The sequence below is a fragment of the Drosophila obscura genome, unplaced genomic scaffold (assembly GCF_018151105.1).
Source record: "Drosophila obscura isolate BZ-5 IFL unplaced genomic scaffold, ASM1815110v1 contig_17, whole genome shotgun sequence".
Classification (NCBI taxonomy): domain Eukaryota; kingdom Metazoa; phylum Arthropoda; class Insecta; order Diptera; family Drosophilidae; genus Drosophila; species Drosophila obscura.
Window position 1 is genome coordinate 1,779,675 of NW_024542757.1, and position 26,657 is coordinate 1,806,331.

Consider the following 26,657-nt stretch of genomic DNA (forward strand, 5'->3'; position numbering starts at 1 on the left):
GCACAGCAGTTCATGACAACAGCTGTTTCACCATAGTCTATCGATAGTGCACTCGAAAGTTAATAAGGGGTTTCAACTATTGTTAGACCATCTCAATTACAACGAAATGGAAACAAAGTGCCTTGGCAGTTTTTCTTTTAACCTTATTATGTAAAGAATCCCATGACGAAGAGTTTTAAAAACTAGCCAATCTAATACAAAATTCATTGATGAATTGTATAACACAATTTGTTAAGGGCTAAGAGGGCTAACTAGCAAGTAATATTAAATCGAATATCAAAATTGATGAATTTGATTTTCCACGGTATATTTAGGGTAATTTATGAAAAAGAGAATTTATATTTTTGAGGGTCAGATGGTCACACTAGAAAGTGTGAATGGCTCATTTTTGCGTCGAAAAGTGAGCTCCAATTGGATTTTTACAATTCCAATACCGTTTGTCCGCAATTGGGAAAATGGCAAATTCCCAACCAGAAAAAAGGGACCATATATTTTTTTAGTTTGGCCAAAGGTTTCATTTTCAAATTTCGGAATTCAAATATTTTCTCCTCGGTCACACTGACCCCACCACGACCAATAATAAATACGGCAAAAAATTAAAATTCGGCAAATACACGATATAATCTGTGCAGGTGCGTTAAAATTAATATACACAGATTAAGGCTCGTTAAGGCTTATGGGCTCGCCAAACGAGCGGCCGACAACAGAAGTTAAACTTGGCGGTTGGCGCTTTAACAATTCATAAAAGTATTTCTATTCCACAAAACAAACCTCTCTAAGTTCAATTCAATGTTTTTTCTTTAAGATTTCATTGTAACCACGGAAGCGGTTTTAATATGTCACTTATTAAAAATTTGGTAAAAGAAACGGAGAACAAGCCCAAGAAAAAAAAGAAAGATGCTGGATCCGGGGACAGCGATTCTGATGGCAAGGGAGGGCCACTGCGACCATTTGTCAAAACGGCTACCGATCTGCAGAGGCTAAAATTGGAAAAACTTATGAAGCATCCTGTAAGTGCAAGCAAATTTGTTCAGTAAATGTACTAAACATTGGCTTATAATTCGCAGGAGAAGCCCGTAATCATACCAGAGCAGCGTCGCGAACGGGACTACAACGCGTCGGTGCCAACATTTGTGCGAAACGTAATGGGAAGCAGTGCCGGAGCTGGATCCGGCGAATTTCATGTTTATCGACATTTGCGTAGGAAGGAGTATGCCCGCCAGAAAAATATACAGCATCAAAGTGCCCGTGAGGCTGCAGACGACGCCTACCAACAGAAAATAGATGACAACCGACGCTTGGCCGAGGAGCGCACAGCCAAAAAGAGGGCTAAGAGGCTCAAGAAGAAACAGCGAGCAAAGAAACCGCGAGAACAAAAGACGGACGTAGCTAAACCAGAATCGGAGTCGAGTGGAAGTGCGTCGGAAGGGGAAGATGTTGAGGAGAAGCCAGAGACGGCAGATCAGAATCCAGATACAGCAGACCCAAAGCCAAACGTGAACTGCGATGAAGGCCAACAGCGTCCTGAAGAAGCCAGCTCTGAACCGCCAGAGACAGTGGATCTTCAGGATTCTTCTGCAACTAAGCAAAACGAGACCTGATTTTATTACTCTAATCTAAGGTCTCCACTTTGAAAAAATACATGTTCTAGTTTATTAATAAAACAAAATTGCAGTTTTATTATTTATATGGTTTTAGGTATATGCATACTAAGCGAATTCTATACATCGTTCGTATCTTGTGTGTTTGTCATCTGAGGCCATCATCTTAAAGCAGCTTTGGTGTGAAAAAAGCAATGAATTGTCTTGATTTTAGTGCGTTTCTAGTCGTATAGTAGTATAAACGGTGCATATATAATTGCATTTAGTCGAATGCAGTAAATGCTTTCGAAATTTGACATCAATGGCTATAAATAGTCAAGAGGGCACTTGTGTAGTGATACCCTGTACAAACATAGTCCATTGAACAATCTTTTCAAGAACCAGGGCATACAAATTTCTACTCGTTTGGGGTTTCTGTTTCTTGAAGAAGCAAGTTTTTTATTGATTCCAGTATATCGTTTTCTTTAATTCTTGTTCTTGTGTTCTTGTTTTCTGCTTTTTGTTTGTCTTGGATGCATTCCATAAGAATTTCAACTCAATTTCCACAAATAAATATGTATAGTAGGTATAATATTAATATATATATATATTTGCTTTTGCACTTATACAAACTATTAAAATAAATTTGCAGCATTTTTCTACTATGTAAACCGTAAACGTAAATCATATTTTGAACTTAAAGCCAACTTAAACATGTAAGCATTTTGATAGATTTTGTTTTTGTTAGATCCTTCTTTCGCAAAAAAGAACACAAAACAGAGCAGAGTGAATATGGTAAAAAGAAGCAATAATTACCTCATTTATGGTAAAATAAAAGTAGGTATACGAATTGTATAATTCTCAATAACAAGATTCTCTGGTGAATAAAAGTTGTCGTTAATCGTTGAAATACTTTTCCTTGCTTCGCCGTTACCATGCCTCATTTGCAAACATTTAAACACTTTCAACAACATCAATGTAATTTTTTTGAGTGTTTGTTTGTGGATGGAAAATCAAAATTTATCTACCGGAACATTTTTCAGATGAATATATTTGGTTGTGCAATTGCCAATACTCTCCATCATTCAGCTATAGACATATTTTTCTGCTTGTGCCTGTTTCGTTTAGCGAGCCGCTGCTTGGGATTAGCGAAGGGTCGACCGACCACACAGCATTACAATAAACGATAATAATAATCGTAGGTGTATATGTATAGGCATTAACGTATATGTACTTTGTATATAGTAGGTAGGTAGGTAGTTACATAGTTAGTTAGAAGGTCGTACAATTAAATAAATAATTATTTTCTCGATTCTGCATTTTGCATCGGGTTTAAAATACACTATGTTCATTTTGCTCACGGACGCTGACACTGAAAGCGTCTAGAAAATAAACTTGCTGAAGGTGGCTGAGACTGTTGTATTTATGTGTGTGTTGTGGTGTGTGATTTATTATATTAGCTTTATTTATTTTAAAATTGAGAAGTAAGCAAAACTTTGCTGAGTTTATCTTTGCTTTAACGACACTCCCAGACCTTAACTGTTTGATCCACACTGCCACTGATGACGTACGGATGCGCCTTGTGAAAATCTGCAAACAAACGAAATATATGTATATTTAGTGTGTGGACAACAATGCAATCGAGTCCTTTTCTCTACTCACCTATGGAGGTGCAGAAATGCTGATGTGCGTATAGCGTCTTCATGCATCGCTTGTTGCGCAAGTCCCAGACTCTGATGGTCTTGTCATCACTGGCCGACACCAAATACTTGCCACCCGGATGGAATGCCAAGCCACGCACCCAATTGTCGTGGCCACTCAGCGTGAGCAGGCACAGTCCAACGCTCACATCCCAAATGCGTATAGTTTTATCTCGGGAACCGGATGCCAGGAATGGACCCTGGTGGTGACCTTTCTTGTTGTCCGCTCCGGCTGCTTCGTTTATCGCTGATGCTGCGGCTTCCGGAGCCCAGGCAATGCACTCCACGGTGTGGTCATGATCGCGTAATTCAACCTGTAAATATGTAAATCTGTTGAAAGTCCATTGCTAGACAATAATTCCTAGAATGTTTACCTTGCAGTCTTTTGAATTCGTCAACCAAACACGTATTGTGTGATCATTTGAGCATGTGGCAAAGATGCTGCCCTCAATGTGCACTCGCACCATTCGCACCCACTCCCTATGGCCAGTATATGTCTTCACGCAGTACCTGTCGAGCAGAATGAAATGAGTTAGTACCTAGCATCCATCTTTCATCTTGGATTAGCAGCTTACCCTGTGGCCACCTCCCACATTTTGATGGTTCGATCACGTGAAGCAGACAAAACATAATCGCCGGCGGGCACAAAGGCCACCGAAGATACATTGTGATCGTGACCATGCATTGTCTTGACACATTCGTAACTCTGCTGGAAATCCCACAATTTGATGGACAAGTCTGCGCTGCAGGAAGCTTTATTCAATGAAGAAGCGAATCCATTAGTTCGGTTTGAAAGCATATTGGTGCTAAATTAACGTACCCAAGAGCTTGCCCTGGGAATCAAATGCCACGTCCTGCACAGAGTCGGTGTGTCCTTTTAGACTACGCTCATATTCGCCAGTTTCGAAATCCCAAATCTTAATGGTGGCATCTTCCGATGCTGAAACCATGAGGCCAAAAATTGGATGAAATATAACCTGGAAAAAAAATCCTTTAGTTTTTTATGCTTCTATCGAATTGACTTATTATCTTTCACTTACCCTCGTTATGCTGGCTCGATGCCCAGTCAGAGAGTACTTCTCTGGCGGGCGAGGTATCCATTCGCCGGGCGTGCGTTTGTTCTTTGTGGGCGCGCCCTCGATAACCTCTTTCTCAGCTTCAGTAAGCTTAGCCTCTAGTTCCATCACCTTCTTCTGCAACCGTATGACCGACGTCCACTTCTTCTCCAGCAGACCGCCATACTTCTTCTCCGCCTCTGTGCTGACATCGGCCTCCTTGCGAAAGGTCTCTAGTGAGTCGCCGTAGCCATTTGAGCCCAGATAATCGGCAATCGCTTGGTTACTGTTTGAAAGAAAGTAAAAGTAAGCTGAATCAATAGATTGGTGCAAATAATTGATGGCTTAACTTACAGCTCCTCGCGCTGCCGCTGCGACAACACCATTTTCATACTGTTCTCCGATTTGGCTTGTTTTCTGGTCTTTGTTGTTCGCTTTTTCCGTTTTCAATTCGTGCAGCTCTGCAATGCAAGAATGAAATGATATGATGAATTGCTGTACTGGAAACAGGAAATTAGTTTCGCAAAAGTTAAATGCCAAAAATGCCACAGAGTTTCGTTTGAGTTCTCATGGAGGGCAAGTCACCCACATTTCGTTGCGTTTTGCGATTTCGACAAGAGTGCCCCCAAAACCAAAGCGGGCAGAGGCATTTGTGTCTGTTTCGTATGCTCATCTTTCGTCTAGTCATTATAGTGTTTCTTTATACAGAGCTAAAGCGGAGCATCATCATCATCACCATCGTGAGCAGTTTCTGTTTCTGGCACAAAGTTTCGAGTGGAGACTACCATTAAAGCGCACATTGTATGCGAATCTCAGCAGGGCTTCGAAGCAGCCAAATAAATACCTACATACATAACTGTACAAAAGGAAGTAGTCGAAACACTCTCAAGCTCAAATTGAATAGTTTGTGGAACTACAATTGACGTGCACTGGCCTGCAATAGGTTCAAGGGTCGCACGACAATCGAAGCATTCAAATGGAATTAGACAAGGTAGCATTTATTGCTGTTTGTAGCTCGCTACAACCATAAATAGTGCGACAAGCTGTTGCTGCTGCAAGACCATTTAATTGACTCTCAAGGTGGGGGAGAAGCAAAAGCAAGAGCAAATCACAGGTAGCACGCAATAAAGCGACAATCGGGAACGCAGCGAACACATATCGCTATCGCGTACACGAGAGATAACCAATAGACCATTGAGCGGTACGGTTCGCACGCGCTGCAAACCTCTGCAAAGGCAGCCATTGACAAAGCCAATTAGCTAGACTTAACGGCAGTTCAAGCAACTTCTTATAGGCAAATAAGGGGACCGGAGCGGAATGCGAAAGAGGCAATACAAGCAACACAAAGTCCAACCTTACACTCACACACACAACGCACATACACGCACGCAGACTAGGAAATGACGTTTTCAAATTATTTTTGGCCAAATGATATTTAACGATTTTTTTGAACTAGCATACTGCCAACAAAAAGTGACCAAACGAGTTCAGTTCAGCAACGAACAGCAATACAGACTCGTACTTCAGGCAGAGTGGGATTTGACGACAGCGCATGGGACCAGCCAGGCCGTGACGTGACTCACCCACGGGACACAAATCGAGCGAGACTCTCGGGTCTTATCAGCTGTACAAGAACGGAACGGAACCTCTTTTTCCATGAGTGGAAGACATTTACAAATAGGAGTAGGTGGATAGATGATGCTTTCTGTTGGGACGGTGCAGACAAACTACTGCGCATCTAAATATAAATGAAAATCAATGAAATACAACAACAGCGCTCCCAACGTCACGCGTATAAATGGAAGCGGCGCGTGGGTTGGGCTGGTCGAGTGGGGAGTGAGGGTTCCTGGAGCTCCTCCAATGCCGAACCGAGTCAACAGAATTTCTGTTGTGGCAACCAAAATTCCAGCTCTTTGGCATGCGCATTGTAACTGTATCTGCCTGTGTGTGGGCTTCTGCTTCTGCTCTGCTCTGCTCTGCTATGAAAGAAACGGTGCCAAACGGCAAACACAATGGGCATAAGGGGGCGTTTGGGTCACACGCTGCAACAGCAGACACAGAAGTTGCAGGCAGAAAAGGGTGCCAGGCAACACGAATAGGAAAAAGGTAAAACCAACTTTGATTCTCACACTTGTGCTTGCTCAAGCTATTTAATATTTTAATTTTAAACGATTTCCACCTCTCAGAAGCTGTGAAACAGCTCGCGCGTGGGCGTGTGATGTCAGACAATGGTTGTTGGCAATGCATAACGACCAGGGCTGCCGCTCACTACATACTTTGACAGGATGCAAGCTCTCTTTCTCCCTTGATTGCTTGCTGTTCGCTCTCTTTCGCTCTTTCTTACGGCAGACCTTGCACTTGCTTTTTCTTTATGGCGCTGTTTTTTTTGTATTTGCGTGTTTCATTGATTAACCCACACACGCAAAGCACATGTACATGCAGCTGCAGTGCGAAAAACTGTTTCAAGTGCAGCAAGGAAATAATGCCGAAAGACGATGAGATGCGATAAAAGCTTCGAAGTCTATCGGATCGAACAGGGAGAGTAATAGACTTTGATTAACTGGGAAATTCATGTAATAATGCACTAACCTCTTTCTGGGAAAGTCGAAGCACTTGGTCATGTGCGGGTATTAAGATACGTCTTTATGAGATGGAGACCAAGAGAAAATAGATATAGCCCCTTTTGCTTTAAAGTTTAAACAATTTGCAGTGTCAAAAGGGCAGACAGCTCGGCTCCAGCGCTCCCAAGCTCAGCATTTTTCGCACATTCTGGGAAATTGCAACGGCAACGGTTATGTCTTCCGTCGTTAACAGAGCTCAAAAACCTACATAAGAGAATGCCCTGGCCATGGCCAAAGAAAAAACCCAAAACGGGAAAACTGTGAAAAAAGAAAATAAAACTAGATTTCTTCAGCATGTGCAGAACTGGTTTGGCGTATTTCGCCCATGTAAAGGTGTTAGGCGATCGGTGGTTTGTCTGTTGCTGCTAGAACTATTAAGCAAGGAATGGAGTATTAGTCGTTGTCGCTGCAGATATTCCGGGGAAGGAAATAGGTAAAAATCGATCAACGCTCGATGGGGCGAAGGGGAGGACACATTCTCCAACACATGCGCAAAAAATTCATACACATACACAGGCACACACTGCGGCGGGGAGTGATGTGTCATCGTTTTCCTGTGGTTGTAAATTGTAATTGTTTTTTTCTTTTTTGCATCGTTTTTGCACTGTTCAGTTATTTTTAGTTTATGTTTTACACATTTTTTCCCAATTTGCATAACTATTTCTCTTGCTTTTTTCAGTTTCTTTTCAATAACAAACACAAAGCAAACACAATAACAACAACACACACAAACGAAAATATAAACTGTTACGACGGCCATCTTGGATAGAGGAGGGGGTGCCATGAGACACAAAAAGGCAATATGCAAAATCGAAAATGGACAAATCCATCATTATACACTCGAAAGCATCACCAATGACTTTGAAATTATGCCTTTATTTATTTATCTCGATACATAACACACGCACTAACACACTCAAATTTCCAATGTCGTACGTATGACAATTTTTCCATTTTTTTCTCAGTGCCTCATTACATACCGTCGCTGTTGCGAAAATGGCTTTGACTATGCGGTTGATCGCGGCGATTTAGCTTCTTGTTTTGATTATGCGCATCGAATACTTACAATTATTTTGTAATTCATATACTATATTTATAATTAATCTGATTTATTTATGTATTTTGACAATTTTAGCAGAAAAGAGCGAGACGCTAATGCAGTGTGACCGTGACGATAACGATAAAAAATACCATCCGGCCAAAAAATAAATGTCATTTCAGTTTCGAGAAATACCATTTAAATACCATATCATAAAAAACCAGGGCAGTCCGGTGATCAAACGAGACTTAACTTACTTAACACCCTTCTATTTAAAAAGATGAGCAACCTTTGTTAAACCGCGGAAAATAATACTGTTTGTAAAGGCTCCTTGCAGCTCCATCCTACTCTTTACTAACAAAACAAAAATGACCACCGACATCTTTCACCTTTAATGCGTAAAATATCTTAAATCTACATATATATAATGGGAATTTTAAATACCCCCCTGGTCGACAATGGGATAACGTTCTATTTTATTGATTGAAATCGTATTCCATGATTTTTATTTTCAGTTTAATATTACTATCTAGTTATCCCTCTCAGCAATAAACAAATAATTTTGTCCGATAGATACATTTATTTCCTACAAGATTGGCTAGTTTTCAGAAGTATTTTTTATTGCATTGCTTACATAAAAGGTTCAAACAAATGAGGGCAAAGCATAAAACGTAAATGTTTCATAAATGTGACGTCATAGTTGCTGGTTAACCAAGTGTCCTCTATGCGTATGGGCTTTTGTATACCTTATTTCCTTTAAATGATGTTAAATTTGTTGTTCCAAGCTCCATTGATTTTATCCTGGGTTGACATGTTTTTTACCTATTAATGCATATGTATGTTTGGTGTTTTATAAATACATTTACCTCGGTTCTGATACTTATTATTGATACCCCTGAGCGTTAATATCTTTAAAACAGAGACTGAGTTGTTTCTGCATTAGAGGGCTGGAAACTCGATTTTACATTATGTATGGATACGTGTATAATGTACATAAACAATTTTGAGGCAATGCTGATAAGAAAGAAATCATGGGAGCATTATAACGAATGCTTTTTGACATTCCAAGACGGTTTGTGTGCCTTAAATGCGGCTTTTGCGCAACAAAACCTGATAGTCTCCAAGGCCATTTGGGAAAATGCCCCCATAGTTGCCGAAACAACAAAGTACTGGTACCAAGTACCAAATTATTAATTAAATAATTATCATACAATAAAATATTGATATGAAAATCCATTGTTTTGTGTTTTTTCATTTCAGATATAGTAAAGGTAAGCATTACTGAGCTTGAAAACAAGTCCCGATTATGCGATGGAGTAGCAGGCTATATACATATATAGCGCGTGAAAAACAACTACCGAAAAATTGCGTTATTATTTGTGCGCTAAATGGAGTTTGGATGTCATTTTGAAAAGTATCTTAATATATTGAAAAATAAATATTTGACTTATTTGCTTTGTCGGTGCTGTCCAGTGCGACTGGAACCTCAGAAATAAACCAAAATATACTTTCCCATTTTCGAAATATAACAAGAAAAAAAACGAACTTAACCCCCTTAGCCCCGCTTTACTTAAACAGTTAAACAGAGTAAATGGCATGTCGTAATAATTCTATAAGGAAACACACATAAAAATGTACAATGATCGCCATGATTCAAATCTATAAATATCGGGACTGAGTTTGTGCTTTGAAAGCCAATTCGTTTGTTTATGTAATTCGTTGAAATAACATGTAAGTGTTAATCAGTTTCAGGAATCCCCGTAGTGACTTTTTCGTGATAGCTGCTATCACAAAACGGCACTCATAATAAACCGTTTTTGCCTTACCTCGCCAATAGGCCGGCCGGTACGAGAACAAGACATCATATCAGTAGCCCGGCAGCATGTGTCTGTCATTGCTCAAAAGAAGTATGCTTGACAAAAAAGCGATCGAGAAATAGTTCGTTTTCCATTTAATATTCAAACACTACAGCGTTATATTAATATAAAGCGGTAACCTACTTCGTTCACCTAGTCCCACTTACGTTTGCTGTTCGTCGTCGATTCATCTCTTATCGCTAAAACTTGGATGGGCCTGTCCAACTCCTCTGGAGATGTTCGCCCAGCTCTGCCGCGGTTGTTGTACTTCCAAACACTTCTGACTGGCGGACCTATGCAAACGGGACATCTGGGCAACGGAACGGAAGCAGAAAGTTGGTTATCCGGCTGAGTATTGCCCATTTTTGCTGTGAATGGCTTACCTGGCTGCTTCTACTGCTGCTAATTGAGCGACAATCGGAGAGGGATAGATTTTAAGGTACATGCACATCAGACGATGGGCTACCAGCAGTATTGGCAGGAGAAGAAGGGAGCAAAGAAGAATGGCCAACCAAAATGCGTTCTTCATGTGAAAAAAATATAAACACGGTATTGGGAGAGTGGATAGTGGAGCATTGGGAGAGTGGCGAAATCTGTACTCACTATTGGATACACCAGGCGTGCACAAAGGAGGTTAACGCCTTGGTGGTAAATGTAGGCGAGGGGCTGACAGTGTCCTACGTTATTGTTGCCTTCCCAGATCACTCTTTCGATATAATCTTGAAACTGTTCGTTGATTGAGATCGTGAAGTTAAGTGCCAGATGGTTGATGTAATCCTCGCCTTTAGTCCTAATAAAGTCCTCGGACCTTTGTACTGCGTCCATCAGTATTTTAAATCCATTGTTAAAGTTATTGTTGTCGTAAAGAATGAGCTTATCAATATCCTTCACTTTACGCCTTAATTTTTTCACGATAACATTCAAAGGCACTTCCATTTCAAGATTGTACATATTCATATCAATATATCCAACGTAGTAGCAAACGGCCCGTGGATAATCATACGACCATCTTGTGTTTAGGCGTATAGCCATATCTCTAATTTCTCGACCCAATACACCTATATCATTTGGGCCATATTTCGTGCAAAGCTTATCGACGTATAAGCTGCTGTGGTAAGTCGACAAATTGGCCTCACGCATATTATTGAGACTGCGTTTCTCTTCTTCCAAGAACAGATAAATCTTGGATAAGTCTTTACTGAATACGGGTGTTTTTTCAGCCTCATCGAGGAATATTTCCATACTTAACAAGTTGTTTATATCGTACTTCTTATTCGCTCTCAGCAAGTCAAAGATGGACTCATTTACATGGCATGCCCTAATTGCATTCGACACTGACATCTTTGGCAACGAATCCCTTTCTCCGTTATTCAGCGACATGAAGCGATTGAGATCGATCACGGGGTCCAGCTGCTTGAAGATGTTCTGCGCATGCTCGTCTTTCAATGGAGCACACGCGGTTGAGTATGTTATCAAGCCGATCATCAAGTAGAACAGTCCAACAAGCGTCAGGAACGAGAACACACAAAATATCAGGATAATGGCTCTGGAATAGTGACAAAATAGTGGCGGTTCGGCCAATAACTAGAGATTACTCACACAAGTAGGCATGAGGCAGCCATGCCTTTTGAGAACACTTTAGATGGTCCTGGCATTGTCCGTCTTCGCCCAAAGCTGCCGCATATCAGGGCCGAAGTCAGGATTACTATAATCTACCGGCGAAAGATTTGGTTAGCCGTCGAGTAATTCCACATTGAATACAACAGTTTTATAAAAATTCGACTTACTATAAAGATTAACACGCAAATGACGATGTTAATAGCCCGCCGTTCATCGCCAAACTTTACGTACACGTCTTCGAATGCCCTCGTGGTCCTTAAGGTGTTAAGGTGAATGTCGCTGATCATAGCATCGATCATGTCGCGTACTTGCGTAGCTTCATCCAGCATCATTACCCTGCCTCTGTGAATGCCTCGGAACATGGGGGGAAGCACGAGTCTCAATTGTTTATGGATCATTTCCTTAATTGTGTTGAGGCGGGCCATGGCCCTTAATGGAAGTTGATAATATTCCTCATCAATAATTTCCTTGATTGCTTCGACATAGACTGTAGTATTAGGCATCTAGAAATTACACCGCTTATAATTTCTCGAATAGTGCTTAGCTATAGGGAAAGGATAATACCCAGTCTATGTGTAGGCACGGTGCATTGCCAAAATCCTGGAGGTTTATTTCGTGGTGAAATCTATAGCATCTTGTCAAATGGCACAAAGCATAGCCACAGTAATTCAAAAGTCGTTTCACGCCGCGCAAACCTGAAAAGGCGAAAATCGGAATCAGATCGGATATCAGATGACAAAAAAAAAGTCCCTGGCCTCTAGTTACTGTCTCTTAATTGGCTCGCCAAAAAGCGGAGTTCTTTCTCTAAGGCATCCACTTGTACCATAAGGTTTAATGCTTTCGGCATGTTGACGAAGATGCGCTCCATTTCAGCTAGCGCAGTACTCTCCGAAGTGTCCCCCAGGTCCAGGAATATGTGATTATGTGCGTCTATGGAAACAGATGAAGGGTGGAGTGGGCAAATGCCGTTTGCATTTCATTTACCGAGTCCAACTTACCACTTAGCTGTTCTTCCAGGTGAGCCTCCAGCTCCTGGTAGTTGTACACCATCAAATGGTAGATGTGATCAGAAACATCTTTAAGAAAGCTGCAAGTGTCCTCACTACCACGCCGCATCGTCAACTTGGCGTCCTCGAATCCCCGGTCCAGAAACTTGTTCGCAATAAACGCGACGATTAGGCCAAAGCTACGGGCAATCGAAGGCAAATTATTTTGTCTGCCATTGTATATGACTCGACCTCGACTCAGACTCACATAAGGCCAATGATGAGCAGGGCAAGGCAGACGCTGTAACACATGCGCCCCGGGCGTTTTTTTGACTTTGAATGTTGCTTGCAACGTAAGCAGCAGCAAAAGCAGCAATAGCAGACACTGTGGCATCCGGAGGGTGGGAAAGGATATTCATCAATGCAATGTGGCGGCCCACAAGACTTTGAGGCTTCACTTACCCAATAAACGGAATGACAATGATACAAGCCAGGAGGAATGTCACGACCAGAAGCAGAACCCAGTATTTACCCAACAGTGCAGCCCAATCGTTCTGCATCACCTTGGGGCCGAGTACCAATTTGTTGTTGCTCGTCAACATAACATACCCTGCAGGAGGGGGCGGGGTGGTAGAGACGGCTCAGTGGCGAGGATTGGACTGGCTTGGCTTACCCGGAGGCAGGTCGGACATCAATTTCCGCAAGATTAAGTGCAATATCGAGTAAATGGGATTCAAGGCTTTATGTGTCGAGGTTAGATCCCGGGAATAGTTGGCGTAACCATGATATGCACTATATTCCGTGTAACCCCAGTGCCTCTGTCCAAGTTGCTCGTGAGTCGTACCGTCGCCCATGTAGCCCTCGCGCCAAACGATATCATCTCCTCCTTTTCTATAAGTCCTATTACCACCTTCTCCTCCTTCAGGTTTTTGTCCAGCAGCCTCCTGGACGATAATTGGTATAAGTGAGAGCAACACAAGGATCAACTTCACCGCATGGATGCCTCGGACCGCACGGGGACCGAAGTGACGCTTCCGTCCTTTTCCGGTGGATCTTCTATAGCGTGGTGGTTCCGTCAGAGCCATTACGAGATTGAAACTCTTGCCCCTAATGCAGCGGGAGGTTTCGGTAGAAGATATCTTTCAACTGCAACGAATCCTTATCAGGGCACTCGGGAACTCTGGAACATTAAATACAGGGAGGAGGTCTTCTCAAGTCGTGGATCTGTGTGGTGTGGTATGGATGTTGTAGGTGTACGCGTGTGTGTGCAGCCCAGTGCGAGATGCATGTGTACGTTTTGAGGGGAAAGTTAAGTTTTAACTTGTGTAGTATCTGATGTTTCCAGATAACAGTTAACTCAGAACAGCTGACTGGAATTCAAATATTCCGAATACGGTCACATTGCTCCGCGTTTCGTCGACAAAGCAACCATGTTCCGCTATCGATTGCGATAACAAAATACAATCGAAATCAAATTACTTTTAAATCAAATTAGTCAAATCAAATTCAATCAAATTAAATTTGTTTACAATTACGACCTTGATTTTAGATTTTAGATCTGTAATTATAGAAAGTTTTCTGTTTTAATATTCAAATCAATCACTTTACAGTACTGCACTATATTTTCAATAGTATTTTTGCAACAAAACTGCAATCGTTGTTATCATACCCACCACACACACACACACACACAGACACGATGGGAGTAAACTTGTTCTTATCAGCGCCCACACCAATCCAGAGGCGGTTACTTATTCTCCTTCACGCTCAGTTTTCGACAAACGCTCAACGGAAACGGTTATAATTACTTCTGGGCGACACTTTCGATTGTTAAAGTGCCGAAACAGCCGCGGCGCGCTCGTGCAACCATTAAAATACGAAACGACCGAAAAAAACTACAATAACTTTTGCCAGTGAGTGCAGCAGCGATCGGTCGAGTCGAGTCAAGTCGAGGCATACCCATACCATATACCATACCCAATACCTAAAGCAGCCATACGCGAGAATTCATTGTGCAAATTGCCAAAATATGTAAATCATTTGCCAAATCATGGCACTCTGGCGCAGACAGCCTTATCAGTCGATCGATCTAATCAGCAGCTGATTCTATTTGCTCCCATTACACGCCTGTGATAGCAGATAAATGATATCAGGGGGGCTGCCGCTGCGGTAGCCGATCGTAGGTTTTTGACAATGCGATTTACTATCGCTAAATGCAACAGAAGCTTCCAGCAGACCAATCCTTACCATGCCAAATAGCTGCAAATTGCTTTGGACCTTTATTAACTGGCATTTGAACACACAATACATCGAAGCCTTTGAAGAGAATTTATTGCTCACCCACCCATTATTCGCTTTTACGGCAATAGAAGTGCTGAGTGTCGAGTGTCGGAGTGTATGTAGAAGGCGTTATCAGTCGACTCTGATTATATTCTGTCGATAGCAGCTCAGCTCGGCTTGTTCGCAGTATTCGTCAGCCTGTAACCGCTAAATGGTTATTATTGGCTTATTTGGGGTTTTTTTTTTGGGAAGGTAATCGAGTATCAGGGCTTTTTGTTTAAACTCACAACTCACAACAGCTGAAACAGAGACTGAAACAATTGTCTTTGGCCTGGCCCGCAGACGTATGTATGTATGTTTATGTGTAGTTCCTCGAAGGGAGATAACGAATATGTCGGAGTGCCATTAATAAGTATCGAGAAATGTAATTCATTTGCCTTATAAACGTATCTTCCGCTGGCTGCCACCCGTGACAATAATGTGACAACGAAAATTAGTAATTAGTGCTGCCGTTTTTTGCAGTTTCTGTTTGATTAAAAATCAACAGCAGCAGCAGCAGCACAGGCACTGGCGCTGGCACAGCTTACGCGCACATCAGCAATGATGAAATGTCTGTCCGTGTATCTACTATTCGCCATTAAATGGCCCTGGGGTCGTGATAAGAATACGCTAAAGCCCGGAGGCCTTTCGTTAATCGCATTTATTTGAATCCATTATCGATCGAGTCATTTATTTTTGTTTAATTTCAATACCCGTACGTACGTACGTACATTGGTTGAACAACCAGGCAGATCACTTATCAGGGATCCGATCCTGTATCTGCTGGCCACTTGGCGCTCCTCTCAAGTGCCTTGATAATACTTTCAGCCATTCCCAATCTGCGCCTGACATTGGTCACGCTTCGTGTTCCCCATCCCCCACTTCAGAGACCAGCCTTCTTGGGGAATGAATCCCAGATATGTCTCTACTTTGACCCCGTCTGAATGTTGACATTTGTTCACTTCATTGCCAGATTCAGCGTCCAAAAATCCACAAATCTTTGATAAATCACACCTTTCCTCCGCCCGCCTCCCCACCAATTGCACGCACATTGAACCCTCAATTATTTGTTATTATAAATAACAGAATGAACACACAGGCTAATGTTTGTATGGAAGCTGGTCGAGGTTAATGATTTATGGAAATCCCCCGTGCAACCACCTAACCGGTTGTGCGTACCCCTCGTCGACTGAACTGCCAAATAAAGATATTTTACTTAATAATTCACAATTAATAAGCGTTGGAAAAAACTTCCACAGCATCCGGTAGCGATACAATGTGGCCCTAAGATGGACAGCAATTACTGGAAGCCAGCGCTCAAGATCTACGGACTCATCCTGCTGCTGCTGTCCGCATGGGCCCAGGCGCAGACGGATCTGCCGAGTTCCGCCTTCGACGATCAGGAGTTGTCCGACAGTGAGTGTTCTAGGTTCAGGTTTAAGGTTTATCTCCTCCTCTAACAATTGCAATTCGGTGTGACTCGTTCCAGAGGTGGAAATCAATGTGGTATCGACGGCCTATACGCTCAGCTTCAGCATCGCTGGGGGGGACACGGACTATGCCATCGAGGGCATCACCTGCCGCAACGGGAGCGGGAAGGAGACCAAGGCGAACGAGGCCAATGTGTGGTAAGGCTCTGCTCAAGGAGCAGAATTCGAGCCGATGTCTGTCATGTTTTTGTGCCTTGCAGCGAGAATCTCGATCCCTGCACCTTCTACACGTGTGTGGTCGCGCTGCGGGCCACCGACACCAAGCCGCCGACCCCTGACCAGACGATCTACGCCTACACCGAGTACAAAGGTGAGCGAGCCCAGCCTGCTCCTGCTTCAGACATGTCCTAATCCACGTGCAACCATCGTTTCAGAGCCCAGGACGGATGTGACCGACGTGCTGGCCACCGCCAACACCATCAAAATCAGCTGGGAGACGAGCGACCGCGCCTGTGTCGAGGCCTTCCAAATCACCGCCAAGGCTGCCGAGTACTCCTACACGACGCAGCAGCTGAACGAGAAGAGCACCTACACTTTCAGGGACGACGTGCATGCCTGCCTGACCCACACCTTGACCCTGGAGACGCGCAACAATGCCAGTGTCGTGGTGGACACGGACACGAACGAGGTGGAGACGCTGTACTCGGAGCCGGGCGACCTCTCCATGAACATCACGAACCTGGCCAACGGCATCACGGTCATCAGGTGGGCCGATCCCACCGAAAAGCACTGCATCTCCAACTACATTTTCAAGTGGAAGCGAGACGACTGCGAGCAGGAGGCGGAGCAGCAGACAACCACGGATCTGCCCAGCACCATGACCACTCTCAATACGGACTATGACATGGAGACAAGCGACCCGGAGCCAGAGCCGGAGCCGGAACCGGAACCGGATCCAGCAGAGCCACCCGACAGTGGGAACAGGGGTAAGTGGATGTTGGTGGGGTGTAACGACTTTCTTATTGGACAATCCTCTCGATCGATCCCCAGTTGAGTGCGAGTGGAGCGACAGTTCCGCGGACTCCAAGCTGAGGGAGTACCTGTTGACCGATCTGCAGGGATGCGAGCCGCATACCTTCGAGATCTACATCAACCAGAACGACACCTCCAAGGCATCCCAGCAGTTTGAGTCCGCCGAAAAGAGTAAGTAGCCGCCAGCTAGCCAGCTAGCCAGTGGCAGAAGCCTCCTCTCACTCTCTTATTCGCATCCAGTGGCCAGCGCTGTCTTCGAGCCCGTTTACAGCATGAATGCGACGGAACTGCACTGGATGTGGTCCGAGCCCCACGATCATCCCAAGTGTGTGGCCAACTACAGTGTGCAGCTGACGGGACCCATGCAGCGACTCAGCGAGACACTTGAGGTGCGCACTGCGGACAGGGTGGCAGTCTTCGAGAACCTGGATCCGTGTGGCGTCTATGTGGTGGAAATCGTGCCGGTGATGCTAAACGGTAGCTCCGGTGCCATGTACCAGGCCGAGACGACCGTCAGCGAAGATCGTAAGTCGACGATTGCGATAGCCAAAGCCTGGGGATTAACCCTTCTCGGTTAGAGCCCTCGCAGATCCTGGAGCCCGTCGTCCTGCCCGGCTCCTACTCTCTGGAGATTAGCTGGCTGACCCCCGCATATGCGGACTTGTGCATCGACGGCTACCGCCTCTCCGGCTGGATGGAGGACAACAAAGAGGTGCTCAGTGCGAGCACCAAGAACACATCCGTGACCTTCAACGATGGCCTGCTGGCCTGCCAGGCGTACACCATACAGATCATACCCTACACCCGGGAGAACCTGGACGGCGATCTGCGCCAAGTGGAGGTGGAGACAAGGGCGGCCGTCGTGAACTCTGATAGGGTGAGAGATGGGAGGTGTGACTGCGTCTCTGACTGTCCCTGATTTGCCTCCTTTCAATCCGCACAGATCACGCTGCAGATGGGCACCAACGGAGCCGGCTCGCACAGCCTCACACTGATAGCCAACAACCAGGACTACAACAACACCTGCCAGACGATCTTCGCCTTCTTCAACTGCAGCACCACGTCCCAGGTGCGCCACACCTATGCGGAGCGGTACGTGGAGGGGTACACAAAGACAGGTACGAGTCCGAGCACCAGTACGAGTCCATCTGACCTCATTCGCATCGTCCCAACAGGCTTCCAGGCGCAGATCAGCCCACTCTCGCCGAACACCGCCTACTTTTGCGACGTGATGCTGTACAATGTGGCAGGATCCTCGAAACTTCGGCGCACCCTGGAGAACACGCAGACGCAGAAGTACTGTGAGTGATGCAGAGCCTCACATCTCCCTCTTCTGACAAGTAAATCGATTCGGTTGCAGTTCCCGAACAGCCCGAGAACGTGACCTTCGAGCAGAGCAGCGTGCAGAGCCTGCAGTTCACGTGGAAACCGCCCACCTATCTGAATGGCCCCATCAAGTACTACCAGACCTTCCTGATGCGGCACAAGCCCGACTACGATGTGCCCGAGGACTGTGCCGAAATCAGCGAGAATCCAAAGTCGGAGGCCAAGGGCGATCTGAGTGTCAACTTCACCGAACTGGCGCCGGGCGTTCGCTACATGATGCAGGTGGCTGCCCAGAATGATTTCGGCATGGGAGAGTATACCGCGCCGATTATTGGGATCACGCTGCCCACGGGTGAGTCACCGCCGCCTCCCTCCTCCCATCCACGTGGGAATCTAATGACAGCGGCCCCCCTCCCTTTCTTTGGCAGTCTCTGAGAGGGTCACCAAACTGACCGTCAATCCCATGGGTCCGTCGCTGGAGCCTGCAGACAGCTACAACGCCAATGCGACCATCACCTGGACGTCGCCCTGCAAGTCCAACGGGAGGATCGAGGCGTTCATCCTTGACTTCACTGGGGAGCGGGCCGCACACGAGAGAGTCGAGTTCCAGCGCATCGTGGAGCCGAACAGGACGGACCGCAAGGGACGCATGTCCTGGACGGAGACGGAAATGAAGCCGGAATACGACTACACAGTGAATGTGGCCGTGAAGAACGTGGATGTGGACACCCTCAGCGACAGCGTAGTGTCCCAGTGGCAGTCTCCAGCTGGTCGTAAGCATAGCTCGAGGCATTCTCCTCTCCCTTCCTCTCTGGTCGCTTCAACGGCTCACCTCTTATCTCTCCAGTTCCGGCTCGCCTGGGCAATGAAGTTGTGGGCCAAATGCGGGTCAGCCCGAACGAGACAAGTCACCCAACGCGATCGGCCATCGTGCGCCTGCCTGCGGATATCCAGAGCTCCGAGTCGGGCAACATCACCTACATCGCCTTGCTGCTCTCGCAGAAGAGCTGTGCCGAAACGCCGGAGCTGGGCTCCGCCCTGGTAAACGCCGCCTCGGCATGGCCAGACGTGCAGTCCTATGAGACGGCAGGCGGAGACGGCATGACGGGCTGCGTCTATCAGTACCAGACGACGGAAGAACGCTGGAACCCGGACACAGTCGCCAGGGAAAGGGGCTCTGGCAACGAAATCGTCTTCACCATCGGCGAGGACAAGTGCCCGAATGGCAAGCGCTACTGCAATGGGCCGCTCATGGCGGACACGCAGTACCACATGGTGGTGCGACTGTTCACCAAGTCGGGCTACCGCGACGCCGCTCTGCTGGAGTTCAAGACGGATGCGGCCATCAAGGTGACACTGATCCTGATCAGCGTCTGCTCCTGCCTGCTGCTGGCCTTTGTGCTGGGACTCGCTGTGCTGTGGGTGCGCAAGCGTTTAGCGTGGTAGGTGACAGCCGCCCAGAACCCAGACAAAGTGATTCTGATTCGTTTTTGTATGTCCTCCGTTCGGCACAGGCATCGCGACTCTGGCCAGGGCATTGAGGACCCCTTTGGCAATGTGATAGCCAAGAACTTTGCCATTTTCTACGCAGAGGTGGCCAAGCCGGAGAAGCTGGCCCGCGAGTTCAAGGAGATAACCGTCGTGGCCCTGGAGCTGAGCTACTCGGCCTCCGAGCTGGGCTGCCACAAGAATCGCTATGCGGACATATATCCTTGTGAGTGGGTTGCGCGCACTCCCTTGGGGGCCTAAAATCGAATTTGATTTCCCTTCCACAGACGACAAGAACCGCGTTATCCTGGACATAGATGCGGAGGGATCGGACTATATCAATGCCTCATTCATAGACGTAAGTGCCACCACATTTGCTGTCCCCTCATCCTCACCCCCACTGCCTCCATTTGGTAGGGACACACCCGCAAGAAGGAGTACATTGCCACCCAGGGACCAAAGCCGGAGAGCCTCATGGACTTTTGGCGCATGATTCTCCAACACAATGTGCGAGTCATTGTCCAGGTGACCCAACTGCGCGAGGGCAATACGGTGAGCTCTATCTAGCACGCTGCTCAGGTCGAATTTAAGCTAAAAGCGAATCCCACGGCAGATAAAGTGCCACGAGTACTTCCCGTACAACATGCGCGGACTGACGGTGACCGTCAAGTCCAAGGAGAACTTTGAGCTCTACGATCGGACCGAGCTATCGGTGGTGCACGACAAGTACGGTCTGAAGGAGAAGGTTGTTCACTTCTACTTTAAGAAGTGGCCCGATCACGGCTGCCCCGAGGATCCCATGCACCTCATCGCCTTCGTAAAGAAGGTCAAGTCAGAGCGGCGGCCCAGCTACTCACCCATCGTCGTCCATTGCAGCGCGGGCGTGGGCAGGACCGGGACCTTCATTGGACTCGACTTGATTATGCAGCGCTTGAAGAGCGAGTCGAAAATCAATATATTTGAAACGGTCAAGAAGCTGCGCTTCCAGGTAGACGAATCCGATCCAGGCCGCGCGATGCGAGACGTTTTTTCTCATTGGCTTTCTGTTTCAGCGCATGAAAATGGTGCAGACGCAGCAGCAGTACACATTCCTCTATGCCTGCACCTACGAGCTGGTGAAGCACAAGATTCCGCGGGCCGCACTCAAGCTAGAGGGGCGCCCGAAGCCTGCCGCGGCGGCCAAAAAGGTGAGCTTCCCCGAGGTGGCTGCTGGCTATGTAGTTCCCTTTGCAGCGGGCGCAGATCCAGAGAGCGGTGTACCCACCTTGCAGCTACCCGCTCGTTTCTCTGGCCAGCAGAGGAACAGCGACGACAGCACCACGAACAGCAGCAGCATTATGTGACCTCAAAGTGATCGTCGTTTGTGTATTTATTGTAATTGTATTAAACAAGTATAACTTAGCAGCAATAGTAGCCAAAGAAATGTGTCTAAAGCAAAAACCACTGCATGTAAAATGATAATAAATGGAAAATATACAAATTTTGTAAATTCGAATTTATATCAAACAGTTGGCGGCAAAGGAAGAGCGAGACAACAGTATTGTCACATCATTGTACACTGTGGACGTTTTGCAGCACTGTCTCTTGGCAGAAACAGCTGATTGCCTTCAAAATATAAAATTAAACATTTTTATTTACAAGCGTAGCGTCGTTTCCAATTCTACAAAATGTCTGAGCGAAAAGTTCTTAATGTAAGTCCAAAAAATATGTACGGAACGGTGCTAAGATCACGACTAATTCCAATGCATTACAGAAATACTATCCTCCGGACTTCGATCCGTCGAAGATTCCACGGATGAAATTGGCCAAAAATCGGCAATACACCTCCGACTGATGGCGCCGTTCAATATGCGATGCGTGACCTGCGGCGAGTACATCTAAAAGGGGAAGAAGTTCAATGCGCGCAAGGAGGATGTGGAGAACGAGACGTACCTGGGCATACGCATCTACAGGTTCTACATCAAGTGCACCCGATGTCAGCAGGAGATCTCATTCAAAACGGATCCGCAGAACACAGACTACGAGATCGAGGCGGGAGCCACGCGCAATTTCATGGCCCTAAAGCTGGCCGAGGAGCAGGCCCGGCGCGAACAGCAAGAGGAACGCGAGGAGGAGGCGAATAATCCCATGAAAATGCTCGAGAATGGCACCGAGCAATCGCGGAATGAAATTGAAATGCTGGAGAGTCTCGAGGAGTTGCGCGACCTGAACAGACGCCAGCAGACGGTGGACTACACAAAAATGCTGCAGCAATATAATACGGGGGAAACGGAGAGAGAACGCTTAGAGCGCGAGGAGCGTGAGGATGAGGAGTTTATCAAGTGAGTGCTGCACTTAATCTTTCTCAAGCAGACTATGCATATATGTATCGCATTCCCATTCCAGATCTGTCAACTTTAAAAGCAAGCCCGAGGGTGGCAGCCGGATAGTAGCCGAAGAAATCATTGAAGACGTCAAAGAGGAGGCTGCCGACTCCTTGCCAGCTCCCCCTCCGGCTAAATTGGCCAAACCCATTGGCTCTCTTCCAGTGGCCCCCACCACAAGCAAAGTATCGGTCGCTCAGCCCTTGGATAAACGTAAAACACCCTTGGTGCTGGTCAAGCCAAAGGCAGCAGCCACATCAACGGATATTCCAAAAGCAGCTGCAGCTCCAGCCCCAAAGACCCCAACTCCAGCAGCGGGTCTATCCCTTCTAGCCGCCTACAGCGATAGCTCAGAGGAGGACTCCACCTGACACATCATTTTACTGTTCATTTTTTTTGTACAATCCAACTACCAACTACAAATGCTTGCGAAGATCCATGCTCAGCCTCCGCCCTTGTGTCAGTAAAAACTCGTAGAATGTATATAGTATTGTATGTATGTTTTATATACTTTGAATAATGCATCATTTAATTAATCCAATTCAATTTCATCCAAATTTAAATCAATGATTTCGTCAAGGCCAGTCCATTAGGCAAATAAATTTCAATTTCAAACAAATAGTACGAGTGATTATCCATTATCAAAATATCCATCAATGGTACACACTATAATCATCCGCCCATCCCACTCAGCTGAAGCCCATTTCGTGGGTTAACCGTGCAGTGTGGGGTGTGTGTGTGTTGTGGGCATACAGAACTTACAGAACTACTTGTGGTTTAGTTAGAGCTAAAAACTATGTATGTGGTATATACAGAGTCGTTTATTGTTGTGTTGGGTGTGTGCTATGTTACGCTTAAAACTCGGGCAATCGAAATAAAAAATAATATCACAAGCGAAACAAAAATTATAAAATACACGATGGGTATGTCCTAGGCATACGTCCTAGCCTGTCTATACAGATGATGATTATCAAATGGATTGGATATATTGATTTCAGAAATGGTCCCTTTAACATTTTCTGAATTTATTGATAGTTAAACAATTTAGCCCATTTACCATTAATTAAATTAACTTTGAAGTTCATAATCTGAAGTGCATATTTTCGTCAGTTTTTATTATTATCATCCAAACGAAGTGAAGCCGTTAATGTTTGAAATTCAAAAATGATTGCTTGTCCAATAAGTTCTGCCTATCGCACAAAAATACCGATAATTTCGTAAATATATGTTATAAATATATTATCAACAAGACAATATATATCGATATATTGATAGCGAAGATAGCGGAGCCTTTAAAAATGATGCAAAATAGAAATTTGTCAACTATTAGCAACTGCTTTCCGCTAGTTTGCAGGGTAAGTAAGTAGATTGAGAATAGCTCGTGGGAATCTAACAGCTGTTATTACCACATAGGTCATACAAACACAATGCGGAATTCTGCAGCAGGGACCTGTGGCCAGGTACGAGCTGGTCCAACTTCTGACACAATTGAATGCCAAAGAAAGGGTGAGATAGCTAGCGCAATATCGTTGCATGTAAATACAAAAGTTACCTTCTAGCTATTGGCGTCCAAGTTCTATTGCCAGCTACCAGCGAATGTTGGCAGCTTTCGGGTTCTACTCCAACTACAGCAATTGCGGATCCTCACCGCCACGGAGTACATATTAAGGTACGGCCCAATATCAATGTAATGATCAATATGAGACAATGACACTTTCCCTGATACCAGCAAGGAACACTCAGAGCAGCTCCAGGTGGATTTAATAATATTTCTGGAAACTGAGTACGAGCTCCTGGCAAATCTCTTTTTATCTGTGGCGTATGGTTGGTTCAGCTAAAATAAAAAATTGTTTCCGCATCTTATGCGCCTCTATTTTGTTGGCAGATGCAGAGTCTGGAATGAAGCTGGCGGCTATACTGACAAACGCCTTGGGCAATCTCTTTGCTGGACTCGTGGCCGATCCGAAGATAAGCGACCTAAGCTATGCCGAGCCGCTGTCCAGAGCGCTGCCAGGTAAGAGGATCTCACCCGAAAAAGCTTCCAAATAATGCGCAGATGCTTGCAGCCGACGCCATGGGCATGTGCATGAAAATTCATTTGGGCACCCTGCTGGAACTGCACCATTCTGCAAACACCAATGAGGCATTTGCCAGCTTTAGCGCCTGGATCAATGAGGGTGTGGACGAACTAACCTTTGTCAAGCATCTCTGTGAAAAGGTTTCAACTGTCCGATGAGGCATAGGTGCTGAGACTAACTGAAACATCTTTCAGCTCTTTGCCCGCCAACACCAGGAAGCCCTTCAAGTGCTGTTCAAACAGTCAAACGCGGAAAACTTTACGAATTGGAAGTTCTACCTCATCTTGGTGCAGTCCATAGCCAGCACCTGCACTGCGGAAACAACTGCATTTATTAAAAGTATTCACTGCACCAATTTGTATGCCCAATACCCATGGATAATTATGCATGTCCAACTTTTATCATAGAATACCTCAAGAGCCGAGTACTGCACATGGCCACAAGTGGTTGCCTGGCTTCTCTTTTGCATTTGCTGCTGACGGCGCGTGCCACGTCAGCCTGCACAATGGACATACACAGCAATCTCGATAACTACGCCAAGTGGTACAAGCAGAACATTGGTGAAATGTCCTACCTCCTGCGACCAGATCATTTCCAGGTTGCCCTGGGTCTTCTGGAAGAGTCGTTGCACTTTGAAAGCGAGCTGCAGTACCTGGAGGTAAGCTTTTATGTACCCTGCCATAAATGTGCCGAGTTCTAATTGTGTGTTTTCATTAAAGATCCATGCAGCGATTGCTCTTTCACCTGGGGGCCGCATTGTTCAGGCGTACAAAACCAAATGTCGATCATATTTGTCTCAGTTAAAAAAAGGAGAAAAGGCGCATGCTTGATGTCTTTTTGGAGTTCAAAGTTCAGCCAGAGTAATTTATTAAAACACTAGCAGCTGTACAAAAAGTTCATGGTTTTTAAATACCAAGTATATGAGATATTGAGTTGAGTTGTAGAGACTACCAAAAGGAGTAAATTAACAGCTCAACAATTGTGTCTTTCTTGGCTGATTTTCTTTGAACAAGATTTAGATATTGCTTTTACTGAAAAGCTTTTAGTCAGTGCTCGTACATCCGTCGACAAATGCATACACGACAATGACATGACATCGACATGCGGCATTAATGTAGAAAGCACGTAGAATTGCCCCCTTGGCCTTTAACGTGCAACACATAGGAGATATTTATTTGGGTAGTGTAATAATATTGAAAAATATTAATATAACTGATTCGTATTGACTGATCGATGGTAAACTTTCGGCTTATTTTTAATAGGTTCGCAGATGGACGAATATAAATACTTTTTATACCCGTACTCAAAAAAGAGTTAAGGGGTATATGGGCAGTTCCTATCTGGCGTTACGTTACATTCGTACGACAAAATGTTGAAAAAAATAGTCAAAAAGCTTAAATTTGGAAAAAAGATTATCCTCGTTGAATATAATTTGGTTAGACCTACATTCACCAGAAAAGTGGAAATAATCGAGCGTACAGTTTTAAAGATATAAGCCAAAGTATGACCTAAAAGTGCGTTACATAAAACAGAAGTGGTTTTCGAGGTTGGGGTACAAAATAGCAAAACTCTGCGAATTGGATAGAGCTATTTGTATAAAATTTTTTGTGGTAATAAATGAAATATTGAGAGTTAATTTTCAAATTCATTATATGTAAAAACTTTTCCTCTTTTTTTGTTAAAAATCCGCGGAGGCATCTGGCGAACGTTACTGGCGTGACGTTACCGAATTCCGCGATTATAAAAGCCTAAAAATATACTGTTAGCCGAGGTTGGACCAACGTTCTGATAATGGTTTTAGGTAGTTTAATATGTTAGAAAGACTTTAAGGAGAAACTTTTATTAAGAATCATCTTCCTTCTAGGAGATAATAGTAAAAGAAAACATGTCTATAAAAATACCAGAAAATACCAAAAACGTGAACTTTTGCTAATTTTCATAGGTTTTAGGATGAAAGTTAATGAAATTATATGTCAATAAAGTAAATTAGTTACCTTTTAATAAATTTAGAAAAAAATATCCGGAAAAAATTATATGGAAATCGGTTTTTATTGACTTTTTATGATTTTTGGCCTGGTGGACCTTTTGGCGGAACTGCCCATATTAGATTTGTGGTAAAAGTGGATGTGTGTAACGCAGAGAAGGAAACGTTTCCGACCCCATA

At 44.9% G+C, this 26,657-nt stretch overlaps 4 protein-coding genes and 1 pseudogene across 8 annotated transcripts; 4 read left to right on the forward strand and 1 right to left on the reverse strand.

Moving 5' to 3' along the window:
* Window positions 1-399: 399 nt before the first annotated feature.
* On the forward strand, window positions 400-1,670 carry LOC111077560 (PRKR-interacting protein 1 homolog). Of its 2 annotated transcripts, none has more exons than XM_022371893.2 (3): window positions 400-632; window positions 806-1,010; window positions 1,068-1,670. In XM_022371893.2, the coding sequence occupies exons 2-3, from the start codon at window positions 837-839 to the stop codon at window positions 1,599-1,601; spliced, it is 708 nt and encodes a 235-aa protein (XP_022227585.1). In that variant the 5' UTR covers window positions 400-632; window positions 806-836; the 3' UTR covers window positions 1,602-1,670. The 2 variants fall into 2 exon arrangements, with proteins under 2 accessions (XP_022227585.1, XP_022227586.1); XM_022371894.2 differs by lacking the exon at window positions 400-632 and adding an exon at window positions 672-747.
* Window positions 1,656-13,815, reverse strand: LOC111077559 (lissencephaly-1 homolog). Of its 3 annotated transcripts, XM_022371890.2 has the most exons (13): window positions 13,131-13,815; window positions 12,920-13,067; window positions 12,726-12,842; window positions 12,470-12,657; window positions 12,237-12,401; window positions 12,036-12,166; window positions 11,639-11,974; window positions 11,451-11,563; window positions 10,455-11,397; window positions 10,235-10,374; window positions 10,019-10,161; window positions 4,690-4,796; window positions 4,528-4,621 (listed from the first exon to the last, which is right to left on the reverse strand). In XM_022371890.2, the coding sequence occupies exons 1-13, from the start codon at window positions 13,540-13,542 to the stop codon at window positions 4,619-4,621; spliced, it is 2,946 nt and encodes a 981-aa protein (XP_022227582.2). In that variant the 5' UTR covers window positions 13,543-13,815; the 3' UTR covers window positions 4,528-4,618. The 3 variants fall into 3 exon arrangements, with proteins under 3 accessions (XP_022227583.1, XP_022227584.1, XP_022227582.2); XM_022371891.2 differs by lacking the exons at window positions 10,019-10,161; window positions 10,235-10,374; window positions 10,455-11,397; ... (6 more) ...; window positions 12,920-13,067; window positions 13,131-13,815 and adding exons at window positions 1,656-3,170; window positions 3,243-3,594; window positions 3,655-3,790; ... (1 more) ...; window positions 4,101-4,257; window positions 8,023-8,128 and having other exon boundaries at window positions 4,321-4,621; XM_022371892.2 differs by lacking the exons at window positions 10,019-10,161; window positions 10,235-10,374; window positions 10,455-11,397; ... (6 more) ...; window positions 12,920-13,067; window positions 13,131-13,815 and adding exons at window positions 1,656-3,170; window positions 3,243-3,594; window positions 3,655-3,790; ... (1 more) ...; window positions 4,101-4,257; window positions 7,937-8,002 and having other exon boundaries at window positions 4,321-4,621.
* A 404-nt stretch (window positions 13,816-14,219) lies between these two features.
* Window positions 14,220-21,460, forward strand: LOC111077581 (receptor-type tyrosine-protein phosphatase H). Of its 2 annotated transcripts, none has more exons than XM_022371924.2 (18): window positions 14,220-14,370; window positions 16,036-16,192; window positions 16,266-16,404; window positions 16,467-16,576; window positions 16,641-17,192; window positions 17,257-17,409; window positions 17,479-17,763; window positions 17,817-18,115; window positions 18,182-18,356; window positions 18,414-18,539; window positions 18,599-18,916; window positions 18,993-19,337; window positions 19,412-20,006; window positions 20,079-20,278; window positions 20,340-20,410; window positions 20,470-20,604; window positions 20,666-21,040; window positions 21,105-21,460. In XM_022371924.2, the coding sequence occupies exons 2-18, from the start codon at window positions 16,066-16,068 to the stop codon at window positions 21,393-21,395; spliced, it is 4,296 nt and encodes a 1,431-aa protein (XP_022227616.2). In that variant the 5' UTR covers window positions 14,220-14,370; window positions 16,036-16,065; the 3' UTR covers window positions 21,396-21,460. The 2 variants fall into 2 exon arrangements, with proteins under 2 accessions (XP_022227616.2, XP_022227617.2); XM_022371925.2 differs by lacking the exon at window positions 14,220-14,370 and adding an exon at window positions 15,018-15,081.
* A 140-nt stretch (window positions 21,461-21,600) lies between these two features.
* LOC121403898 lies at window positions 21,601-23,021 on the forward strand (annotated as a pseudogene).
* Window positions 23,022-23,658: 637 nt separating this feature from the next.
* On the forward strand, window positions 23,659-25,620 carry LOC111079745. The gene is made up of 9 exons (XM_022375022.2): window positions 23,659-23,770; window positions 23,829-23,921; window positions 23,975-24,084; window positions 24,145-24,239; window positions 24,301-24,429; window positions 24,482-24,633; window positions 24,688-24,832; window positions 24,901-25,151; window positions 25,213-25,620. The coding sequence occupies exons 1-9, from the start codon at window positions 23,714-23,716 to the stop codon at window positions 25,321-25,323; spliced, it is 1,143 nt and encodes a 380-aa protein (XP_022230714.2). The 5' UTR covers window positions 23,659-23,713; the 3' UTR covers window positions 25,324-25,620.
* Window positions 25,621-26,657: the final 1,037 nt, after the last annotated feature.